The 12,518-nt window shown below is 40.2% G+C and overlaps 1 protein-coding gene across 1 annotated transcript; it reads right to left on the bottom strand.

Moving 5' to 3' along the window:
- Positions 1 to 2,420: 2,420 nt before the first annotated feature.
- Positions 2,421 to 11,049, bottom strand: serinc3 (serine incorporator 3). The gene is given in 10 exon segments (NM_001292672.1): positions 2,421 to 3,306; positions 3,533 to 3,763; positions 4,332 to 4,515; positions 5,324 to 5,414; positions 5,909 to 6,078; positions 6,548 to 6,685; positions 7,234 to 7,313; positions 8,029 to 8,222; positions 8,532 to 8,693; positions 10,932 to 11,049. Coding segments are annotated over 10 exon segments (1,428 nt in total). The 5' UTR covers positions 10,971 to 11,049; the 3' UTR covers positions 2,421 to 3,167.
- Between the last annotated feature and the right edge of the window lie 1,469 nt (positions 11,050 to 12,518).

Genomic DNA, 12,518 nt, shown 5'->3' with positions numbered 1-12,518 from the left:
GAAACAGTCATATTACTAATTCTAGAGAAAATAATAGAAATCAGGGTTATAGTTATAAATTGTAACTGATTTGACCAACATTTTGATACAACCGTGTCTCATTTGAAGTTATGAATGTTTAAAGCCAAGAGTTCTTGTCAATGTAACAAGGTTGGTTTCCCAGTCCCTAATGCAAGAGGAGAGTTGACTCCCAGTGTTAGTGGGACGAGCGATAAGGAATGACTCAATAAAATAAGGCCTCGAAGAGGAGGTTTTTACAGGGTGGACGTACTAGAGATATACAAGATGCTTAAAGGGAGACAGTAAACCGAGAGCAATATTTACACCAAGGCAGCTGAAGAGGGCTCAAGTTCAGGGTTGCAGAGGTCAGCTTTAGTACAGACACCAGAAATTTTTTTTTTTTAAAAGAGAGGGTAATCAGGAGCTGGAATGGGTTACCAGGAATGATGGTAGAGACTGGGAGCTTGTGCCATTTAATAAACAGTTTGATGAAATAGGAAAACAAAGTATATATTGGGGAAGAATGAGATGGAATATGCTGAAGGGGAACTTACCTTATGAACTTGTGGGGAGGGTCATCGAGGCCACATCATTGCAGACAGTTTATCAGCAACTTGGTAAATTATGCACCTTATGAAAGGTCTATTCATCCTTTCATTGTTAGCCTCAGCAATTTTAGGTTTTAATGCCAAATTTTATTTGCCAAACTCCAACTTTGCATTTACTGAATCCCTTTCAGAATAAACCTCTTAAACATCGCGAGCACAATATTTGAACTCTGCAAATAAAGTAGTGAGAGAATCAACATTATTTGTCCCTGAAGTTTGTGCTTTCAGTGTAGCGGTGTGCTCTCAGAGTAGAAAAGAATTGTGGGTTATTGCACAATGAGGCTGCCCAATTAACACCATAATTCATTGTCCAATTTGCCTCCAGAAAGTTTTATTTATGTGATTAAGTTTTCAGTCTGCTGTATTTACTTGGTGCCAGCTCGCTATCCCAGAATGGGTCCCAATTTACAAAGGTCAGATAATCACACTTTATATCCAACCGAAGGTCAGGTCAATAACAATTTACTGAGCAGATATTTTTATATACTATTACAAATGTACATTTATTGTTTAAATCACATTGCTCATACAGTACCAGTGTTTTCTACTACAGCCCTGTTTTATTTAAGATAGGCAGGGCTCTTTTTAAAGTATAGGAGTATCTGCCACATATATAATATATAGTATTACTTTTTGTGGGTGTAAAACAAATCATGTTTTATAGGGGGGGGGGCATGGGTTACTGTTTATCCAATTGTTATCAATGGAAGGGGCACATAAATCGTTTTTTAAAATGAATCAATGTCATAGTCTGAGTACTGTCCACTGAATAGAAAACAATAAATATTAAAAACCCACCGTTTCTTTTGGTGTTTTTTCCATGACAAACATCACCAAGGAAAATGTGTGTGNTTTTTTTAAGACTTGTTAGAATCATCAATAAAACATTTATTTGTTTGCAATCACCAATGTTTTTTTGTCATCATTCAGTGAGTGTGTTGTGTAATTTGTAATGTTCTGTGGTTAATCTGTGCTATATATATGTAAATATTTGGGGATCAGTTAGTAATTGTGGATAGTTAAAATACATTGTACATTTGACTAGAAGTTCCTGTTTTAAAACAAAACAGGAATTTGTTACATACATTAGCCGCTGCCCTATGGAGCATAAATTCACCTCAACTAATGTAAAATGCCTAATACAATCCAATTCACATTCATTTTGTTCAAGTTAATGATCCCAATAAAACCTCTGTGAAAAGATTCTAAATTTGAATATAAAAACAAATCAGAATGAGTTTTACGTTTTTTTTGACACCCAGATATAGTACCTGAAATACCTTTTCTTGGGTATGTATAAAAATAAGGTAAAGCAGGCTTAGGTCTACATAAATGAAATCAATAAGCTTATCTTTTTTGACCTTTAAGGCAACTTAGTGAATGTTTGGCTGACAGACAAAACTGATGTAAAGCAGATTTCTTCCAAAAGCTGGAAGCATTTTGTAATTCGCCCTCCCCATAAAAAAAATATTCTGCCCAAACGATATCCTCTATTCCCACACAGATGCTCCTCTTCAAGTATCTTGGCAAGATAATCCAGTGTATTTTTATAACGGTGACAAAACTGCCCCCGTTTCATTTGAATTGAAACTACAGTAATGCAATTTGACTTTCTGGTTTACTTTCAATATCAGATCAACCTTAAAAGAGACACAATAAACACATTCTTTCAACAGGCGAATGATCTTTACGTTAGCTGGTAAACTTTTTCCTAGCCAAACTCAACAAGAGCATTGTATTGAAAGAGCCTTTATAGTTCAATTTTGTAAAGTAAAATGATAAAATAAGTCACAATTAGCTTGTTTTATTTATCCAGTGCTTTAATAATAAAATGTTAAATGTTGAATGCAACTTTGATTGGCATATAAATGAACATTCATCCGCTCAGTACATCTTTTAATTTTCTCATTAACCCTCTTTTTAAAAAAGACAATATTTGGATTTGGCTTCATTTGCAACATGCATTCGAAATTATGCCCATTGTTTTATCAGCCCATTTTTTACTCCCGTCACAGCCACGATCATACAAGCAAGACAAGTTAACTTTTGTTATAATTAATGTTCATTTCTTAAATCTCGAAATGTAGAGCAACATGTATATAAAATACAGCACCGCACAAAATAAGAGCGCAGATCTCTTAAAAGCAATAGCCATTAGGCAGAAATTATCTTGGTCAAGGAAAGCACAAAGCTTTCTTCTGAAAAATATAGCATTACGTATAACATATAGAAACTTACATAGTTGCAAAGTCTGCTGATATCACCACTGTGTTACAATCTACAATAAACAACCTCAACAAAACAAATTTTGCTTTCCCTTCTGACCCTTTTCAATAAAATGCAAAAAAAGTGCATTTACCCTATCTCAGCATGCATCGCTATGGCTAAAAACATTCTCATGCTTGTTGCAACACAGTCATCCAGTGTATGGCCCCTTAAATATTCTCAGATATGCAAAGATTTTTTTTTAAAAATCATACTTATAGATTTGGTCTCATGTTTGATAAAAGAACTCTGTTTCCTTTGAGACAACTAATGCTCAAACAAAAAGACACCACTTTAGTCAAAGTCACGGTTGGTGAGTACAAGGGGTGCCACCAATGTCCAGACATATAAAAGGAGACAAACCCAACTCGAACTGATTTTCACCCAAACGGCAGGCCACTTGCTTGTCATGGTCTTAAAATCAGCGTCTGGGCTGTAAAGAGAGNAAAAAAATTGAACGTCACTTAAAATGTTGCACACGAGTTGTTTCCTCACTCCTCCACCATAATCAACTAAATTAAAAGCTTTGTACTTTTATATCAGTTATCATGTTCAATAACCAATGCAATAAAAGTGACAAATGGCACAAATTATTGACATTAAATGTAATCTCTTGTGGAAAAAAAAGTAAAGGGTTTTGCCTGAATGCAATTACTTGCCTGTACCAGTTTGTCAACGTCATCATAATATAGAGTGAAGCCAGGAAAAGCATGAAATGGAAGAAGGCGTAGCTGTACTGAACTGCGTCCTGCTCATTGTCCTGAACTCTTCGTACTCCATCTCCGTCGTTCACATCCGTAGCACTTCCAGCCATCGATTCGTCCAGCATAACAGCTTCGCTTCTCGAGAATGTTAGCTTGTTTACCTGGCTGTTGTTGGAGGTGCGAATACTGCAAATACAAACATTGCAGGCAATGAGCTATTCCAGACAACCTTGGACCTCAAGGGCAACAACGGTCGACTCGCACAAAAGTAGGAATTAAGCAGAATAACCAGAATAATAATCCTTGGCGTTTGATACAGTGCCTTATCACATCGTCAAGGTATCTCAAAACGCTTCACAAGATGTTACTCTGAAGTTCAATGAGCGAACATGGCAGCCCAATATCCCACAAATAGCCATGAAGCAAATGACCAATTGTATTTGTAGCCTTTCTCTTTACGGATAGTGCCATGGAATCTTTAATATCCACCTGAACTAGCAGAGGAATTCCCAGTTTAATGTCTTACCTGAAGAATAGTACCTCAACAATGAAGTACTGCCCCCATCACTGCACTGTAATGTCAGCCTGGAATGAGTTCAAAGTCCCTTCTGGCTCAAGAGATGAGGGCGCTACAAACTGGACTAGGCTGACAACTAAGCAACCATTTTAAGCCACGTATATGATTTTGGCCAATTATTTCCACCAGGCAATATACTGGACACCATTAAACTGTAAAATGTGCAAGGTAACTTACCTTGAATACAGCAGACACAGAATGAAGACAATAAGCCCCACAACGCTTTGGGCATCCCACCACTGGATTAAAGTCGGTGGCGGCAATGTTCCATGTACCACTAATGCACTTGTATTGGCTGGACTCAATGTTGGTGATGCTTGCTGCTGGATAAGGCTCAGCAAGCTAGGGTTACACCTTCGGACTGAAAAATACCAGATACGAGTTGAACACATTGCTGGATTTTGAACTGTAAATCACTTATTTTATATCCAACTAATTATCTGTTGAAGTTTAAAATTATACATACTCAAAGATACAACACAAGAAGCTTTCCTGGAAGAAGGTCTTGGAGTCTGTCAGAAGTGGAAATTCCACTTGCCTGGCACAATTTAGACCAGCAAAAGTAACATTAGAGGGACATTATTATAAAAGTGTTTTGACTTGTGGAAGTGGAATTCTGCCAGTTTACCCAAAACTAGATTGTGAAATTAAGGGAGGTTTCCTTTTAATACTGAAATACTATCTGAGGCTCCATGAAAATCCCATTACAAAGGTCACATCACCATGGTTGCTACAAATAGCTGCAAGAGAATCGTCATTTCCATTGTCTGAACATGAAAAAATCTGAACAAAGAAGACATTGGCAAGTTAAACAATATCTATACTAATGTCCAACTTGTGTTTGGTAGGCATTAAATAGTATAGACTGTGCAACAGAGAAACAATGTATTGAGCCAAACAAGCCCGTGCTGGCGTTTACACTCCATGTGAGCCTCTAATCCTCCTAATCTTTACCCTTCTCCCACAAACACTTAACCAGTTTGCAACTACGATTTTATGGCGACTTTCTGCTTGTGCGAAGCGCTCAGCTGAAATACCAGTTGACATTCAACATCACGAAAAAGAGTTAACATGTGAAAACAAACCACCCTTTGTCCTCACCAAAGATTCATTACAATAATTTCAAGTACAGCGAGAAGATTCGAGAATAAACAAGGGCTTTTATTTACCAGGTTCATTTGACATCGCAGACCATGTCAGAAACATTGTGTACAGGGTGATGATTGAAGACTGAAGGAGGCCAGAGCGAGGCTGTGCTTCCTACAAAATAACAGTTTAAAAGGATTACCATTTTTGTTATATAAATAAGTCTCAAAACAATTCAAATTCCACTAAAATAATTTTCACTTGCCCAAGCTAATCTTGGACCAGAAAGAAATTCTGAAGTAAAATGGTCTAGTGGAGAAGGGAAAAAACTCAAACATACCACAAAAGGGTTAAAAAATATATATATCGTTAATAACAACAATCCTTGCATTTGGTATAGCTCCTTATCGTATCTTTGAGATGTCTCAAAGCACTGCACAGGAGTACTGTAGTGTAAAGTGATTTTGTTAAACTGTATTTTGTAGACAAAATTGAAATTATGTTGGAATGAGGCTCACTGTGCAAGTGCTTTCCCGCCAATCCAAAGAGATTGCTCATAAAATAAGTCCCCATCCAATTCTGAGGTGAGATGCTTTCTTATCCAAGGGATGAGTGGAACTCCCTGCCTAGCCACTACATGGCTTTGTGACAAAAATGGAAATGCTCACCTGTACTTTTGGAAGAATAGAAATAATAGTCACAGCAATGCAAAGGATCATGTTGAAACTGATGAAAAACTTGTTCTTGGTACATTCTTCAGGTTTGGTGTAGAACACATAGAAAAGCACTACTGTTATGAAAGACAAGGTGTAACACAGACTGGTGATGAAGATCAAGGCTGCAAAAAAAAGGAAAAGTCAAATTATATTGGATTCAAAATACCAATTGTAATAATTTAAGGATCTAAAATGTCAATTTTAAAAACAGTTTGGGACATCATACCTTGACAGTGGGTTGGAATAAGCAACCACAATGTTTTTCAGGAAGCTAAACATATTACTTTGAAGCCCCTTTGAAATATTACATAGCTGTAACAGACTCAAGATCCTAAAGTTTACTAATTAATGCTGAAAACAAGAGGCGCTGAAAATGCCTTGCTTGAAGTTTGGCCAAATTCTAATAACAACCTAAATTTATGACCTGCTTTCCTCCCCTCCAACCCCAGAAACCCCCCAATCTCTTCAATTAGCACATTTATCAATAATACAGGGTTTCTAGTTTGCGAAGACAGCCACAAAAAAACACGAGAACAATGTATATATTTCCAACAGTTTTCCAAAATCGATGTCAACAATATTGATACTCACCTGCATACCAGAATCTGGAATTCCCGTCCTCCATTTTTCCCACCCAAGACTCATTCCAAGAATGAGCAAAGTCAACAAGCAACACCAGCTGAATTAATATAAACAAGAAAGCACCAGCTGCACCGATGGCAAACAGAGCTGAAAACAAATCACAAATATGTAAAGTACTACTTAACTTTTTCTTTAAAAAAAATGGGAGAATCCAAATTTGACCACTAGTTTTACATCAAATAATAATAGTAATTTGGTCACTCAACCACGATTGTTTGTGGGATACTGCAATGCACAACTGGCTGCCGCATTTCGCCCACAAAATACACAGTCAATCCACTTTACAGTACATTCCGTGAAGCGTTTTGAGACATCTCAGCGACATGATAAGACGGTATATCAAATGCAAGGATTATTATTATTATCAGCGAACATTAGTCAATAAAATTACAGGTGTCATAACATTATATTTGAAGTAAAAATGAATGCCACAACGTAAAAATCTATCAAAATGGTGAGACTCAAATAAATGAGTCTTTGGGCCTCAAGATTAAGTAAATTAAGTTACTGGGTAATTTAACCAGGTCCTGGCAAATTTAAGTAATTTTTTATTCTTTAAAATCTCTTAATCTTCATTCGCAAATAGTTCTATTTAACAAAACAAACATGAGCAATCTTTCGCTAGGGAGAGTTACCTCGGGTGAACGGTCCTTCAGGGATGTAAAAGGCTCCTACAATAAGGCCTATGATGGCAGCTATTTTGAAGAACCAGAATCTGTCCAAAACGAAAGCAACAGTTAAAACTTTTGTTAACCGTAGAAAGGAAAAAAGCACACATATAAAGCTCACTTTGATTATTGATATCAACTGAAAGGATACCATAGGTTGTGTAACAGATTCAGGAGACCACCAATTGGTTGTGTAATAATCTAAAGTTTATTTAAGCAATCAATATAAAATACAGTAAGTTTAGCCTAATTTATTCTTCAAACTGAGACCATAGATACAGTAAATATCGATATTAACCGATTCCACTGGGAAACACGTTGACCCACTTTTCTCTCCCTCTGCCCATGCTTCAGTTTTTGTTCCCTAATCCACACCTTTATGAACCCTACTCGGCACATGATATCACACTACAATGCAAAAAGCAATTCCTTATAAGGTTACAAGTTTGAGATTCTAGTGTCCTTGGTTTAGCTATCTGGTCAGCCAACCATTGCATTCCCACAATATGCACTTGTTTTTCACTCCCTTTGTCCTTGAGCAAGTATTCCTTGAGATTCTAACGTTTCTTGTTAACTCTTACTCTGCAGTCACTCATCCTTCTGTTTCTAATACTTGATATAATCTTACAGGTGGTACGGATAAAACATACAAACAAAACCAACATTTCATAGGGATTAAATTGGTAATTTAATAAGACATTAATGTCTCCTTAAAATTTCAAATATGACCAATCATAATTAATAAGCAAATTTAACACTTACCCATTGTGTATTGCAGCTCTGGGATCTCTGCTGGATTTTACATTGACAAAAAGCAGAGAAAATATAAAGAAAAACACAGCCATTCCAAAGCAGATTCGATAAACTGACTTGTAACTGACAAGCACGTCACAATTCACAGAGCCATGAATGTTTGGGAGTTCAGTGCCAAAGCCATCTTCGCAAAATCCAGGAATCTATTAAAAAACATTAGACCCAACATTATGAAACAATCAAACTTAGCAATGACACACATGCCCGGATAAAGTTTACTAGATATTCCAACAATATGTTAATATTGCTGATAGCAGTTTTAGTGACAGAGGAATTGACCCAGATAATTTGTAACCCACTTACTGCTGTTGGAAAAAAAGAATAATGTGAATTTTAATAATCCAACTGAATATAAATAGTAAACTTCAGAACCCGACGTTTTTCACAATACATTAGTTTACACAATCCTTTTTTACAATCCAGATGTTTAGAATGTATTACATAAATCATACCTTTTTTAGCTGCATTTCCATTCCAGGTAGCAGCATAATACAAGCCACAAAAGTGCCCAGGAGCAAAATAAATGCGTAGATCAATCTGGTCACTGTGGAATTTCTGCTGTTAGGGCAACAGATACATAGCAAACAAGGTGCACTGCTGCAGAGACACGGAATCTGGCGGAGGGAGAAATTGCAAACATTTATTACTTAATACATGTAATACTTATTATAGTAATTTATTTCATAACTCCTCAGTTATAAGGAAAAGCTAGAGAAGCTGGGATCATTCTCCTTGGAGCAGAGATGGTTAAGCGGAGACTTAATAGAAGTTTTCAAAATTATGAGGGGATTCGTAGGGTGAACAAGGAGAAACTATTTCCACTGGCGGGTGGGTGGGTAACCTGAGGGCACAGATTTAAAATAGTTGTTAAAAGAAACAGAGGGGAGGTGAGGAGAACGTTTTTTTACATAGCGAGTCGTTTGGATCTGGAATGCATTGCCTGATATGGTGGTGGAAGGCAATTCGATAACAACTTTTAAGAGAGAAGTAGATAATTATTTGGGGAGGACAAGTTTGCAGGGCTATGGGGAGGGAGTTGGGGAGTGGGGTTAAATCGGATAGCTCTTTTCAAACAGCCGGCACAGACAAGATGGGCCAAACTGCCTCCCTCTGTGCTGTATAATTCTATGATTCTATTTAAGCAGCAATATGAATGCCTGGCTTCCAAATATTATTTCTGTACTTTTAAATTGCAGGGGCTTTACTTGAGAGTAGAAACACTCCAGCCCATCGTACACTCGATATTGTACTAGTTCCCAATAAATACAAAAGTGAGCACGGGAGAATTTCTTAAAACACGATTTAACACCCTGCCACTAAATTGAAAAAAACTCATAAAAGCTGATCGCTATTCTCGTGATCATTACTCCCTGCCCCAAACAAGTGCAGTTTTCCCACTTGCTGATTCTCCGCCCGATTCAGAGCGCGCCCGGCTTGATCCCCGAAACGTTCTTTTCGTTCCGATCCCAAGCGTGGCAAAAAAAACACTTCCGCTTGGGGAAAGTCTGGAGGGCGACATTTCTCTCCGGCCTCGGCGATCGCTTAACAGGCCGTCCGTCACCCGATCAGGCTTACAGGAAATAGATTAAACCGAGAAGGCTTGTGGAGTGGAGCGAGCGAGTGAACAAAACAACAGAGGGGGGGGGGTGGGGGGAGGGGAGGCTGGCGTGCGCCGAGTGGCACAAACACAGTCACCGACCGGGTAGCGACGGTTCTTTTAAAATCAACAACAACCTCAACAGGCGCGGGCACCGGTCCTGGAGGCACGAGCTCCAAATGCCGTGAATACCATCAGCAGCTCCGCCCCCCCCCCCCTCGGAGGGGAGAAGGAAACAGGGGCTTTGGTAGTCATAGCGAGGATAATAATAATAAAAATAATAATCATCATCATCATCATCCTTGCGTTTGAGACTGCGTCCTATCGCGTCTTCCAGACGTCTCAAAGGCGCTTTGCGGGATAGACTGCAAAGTGAAAGTGCAACTGACTCTGGCGTATTTTGTGGGCGAACAAACAACGGACTCGATCGTAAGCGGTTATTTTTGGGGCTAAAATAACAGCGAAGATAACAACAACAATAACAACAACAACAACAATCATCATCATCATCATCCTCGCATTATTTGGGGCAGCCCCTGCAACGTCTGTTAGCGACTGCAACACCGAGAAGCCCCGGTAAACAGTGACCAACACCTCTCCCTCCTCCTCCTCCTCACCCTCACCTTCCTCCTCACCCTCCTCCTCACCCTCACCTTCCTCCTCCTCCTCACCCCCCCTCCTCCTCACCCTCCTCCTCACCCTCACCTTCCTCCTCCTCCTCACCCTCACCTCCTCCTCTCCTCACCCTCACCCTCCTCCTCCTCACCCCACCTTCCTCCTCCTCACCCCCCTCCTCCTCACCCTCCTCCTCACCCTCACCTTCCTCCTCCTCACCACTCCTCCTCCTCCCCTCCTCCTCACCCCTCCTCCTCCTCACCCCTCCTCCTCCTCACCACTCCTCCTCCTCCTCCTCACCCCCCCTCCTCCTCCTCACCTCCTCCTCCTCCTCCTCACCTCCTCCTCACCCTCCCCTCCTCCTCCTCCTCACCTTCCTCCTCACCCTCCTCCTCACCCCTCCTCACCCCCCCCTCCTCCTCCTCACCACTCCTCCTCCTCCTCCTCACCCTCCCCCTCCTCCTCACCCCTCCTCACTCCCCTCCTCCTCCTCCAGGGGGAGAGGGCGACACAGGGCCCGACCAGGGAAAGGGCCGGACTGACCAGGCGGGGGGGGGGGGGGGGGCGCCGCCCGTCACAAGAACAACCACCACCACCTGCGCCCCCCCCTCACCCTCACCCCCCCCTCACCCTCACTTACACAGCTGGCCAGGGAGCAGATGCCTAACACGGCGCCCATGGTACTGGCGGTCTGTCTCGGGCCCCCGACTTAAGTCCGCAGCGGCGCGGCCTCTCCTCTCTCTCCTCTCCTCTCCTCTCAACTGGCGCGGGCGACGTCGACGTCGTCCGTCCGCCGACGTCGCCGACGCAATCGCGTGACTTTCACGTGACTTTGTGACGCGGCGCGCCCCCCCCCCCCATGCCCAGCCCCGCAGGGGCGCGAGTGCGCAGGCGCCAGGTCAGCTCACCAGCCTCACAGCTCCTGGTCAGCTGATGCCAGAGGTTTCGTGGAGTCCTGTAGCTCAGTGGTTAGAGCACTCGCTTTGCAAGCGAGAGACCTGAGTTCAATTCCAGGCAGAGGGCGAAACCTTGGGCAAGTTTCCTTACTCCACACAGAGCCTAATAATAATCCTCCAAAACAAAAACCAATAATAAATTGGTCATTTTCAATCTACGACTGTTTGTGGGACATTGCTGTGCGCAATTGGCCGCCGCGTTCGCCCACAAATATACAGTCAATTCACTTTAGAGTGTGTTCTGTGAAGCGCTTTGGGACGTCCTCCTGACGTGAAAAGCGCTATATCAAATGCAAGGATTATTATTATTATTATTATTGATCAATTGATACCAAATCTTTGATCAATTGATACCAAATCTTTGATCAATACATCCCAAAGTCTTGATCAATTGACTCCAAAGTGTTGATCACTTGACACAAAACAAAATACAAAAATCAATTGATACGAAACAAAACATTGTAATAATAATAATGGGCTCAAAGCTTTGAGCAAAGAGTTAGGTTATTACCGCCCGCTGCTACCTGTACGGCTAAATATTACCCTCTTGATTTATCATTGCAATTCTCCTGCTTATTACCATTNAAAAAAAGCTCTTTGAGACTTGTTAGCGACATGATAAGGCGCTATATCAAATGCAAGGATTATTATTATTATAAATGTATATGCAACAACAACTTGCATTTATTATATAGGGCCCTTCACGCAGGGTAACATCATAGCATTTAATATTACCAATATATTAATATATAATAAGTTATATGACTATGTTATGTGATAATAACAATTTCTGATTGTTTTAATAACAGTCTCCTAGATAAGAATACATGGCTATAATCAGTTCTAATTGTTTTTATATCACCTAAAATAGCTTTTACTGCAACTTTTTTTTGCAATAATGTAACTTGCACGTTATACTATGAACATGGCTCCACTCAAATGGAGTGATTTACTGTAGTGCGACCTTCTACTAATGAAACAGTATTTACCAAAGTTTGCGAGTTTCCGTGGTTTTAGAAATCGACACAGAAGTTTTCTTGTGTCCTGTTTTTGAAAAGTATGGAAATCATGCAAATAAATAACTGGACAAGCTTGCCACGTCTGGAATACTGCGTCATTCCACAAGGTGTCAGTTTCTCCTGTAAATAGTCTAGCCATGCATGCAACAAGATGCGATCTATGGCTTCCACAAGACTATTGTTGTGTTGATCAGATTTGCTGCTGGAGTCAAATGTAACCTTCATTAAATATAAATTACAATTTGAGAATTG

This window comes from Callorhinchus milii, unplaced genomic scaffold, assembly GCF_018977255.1.
Source record: "Callorhinchus milii isolate IMCB2004 unplaced genomic scaffold, IMCB_Cmil_1.0 Scaffold18, whole genome shotgun sequence".
NCBI classification, from domain to species: domain Eukaryota; kingdom Metazoa; phylum Chordata; class Chondrichthyes; order Chimaeriformes; family Callorhinchidae; genus Callorhinchus; species Callorhinchus milii.
This window is presented reverse-complemented; position numbering and strand designations above follow the sequence as displayed.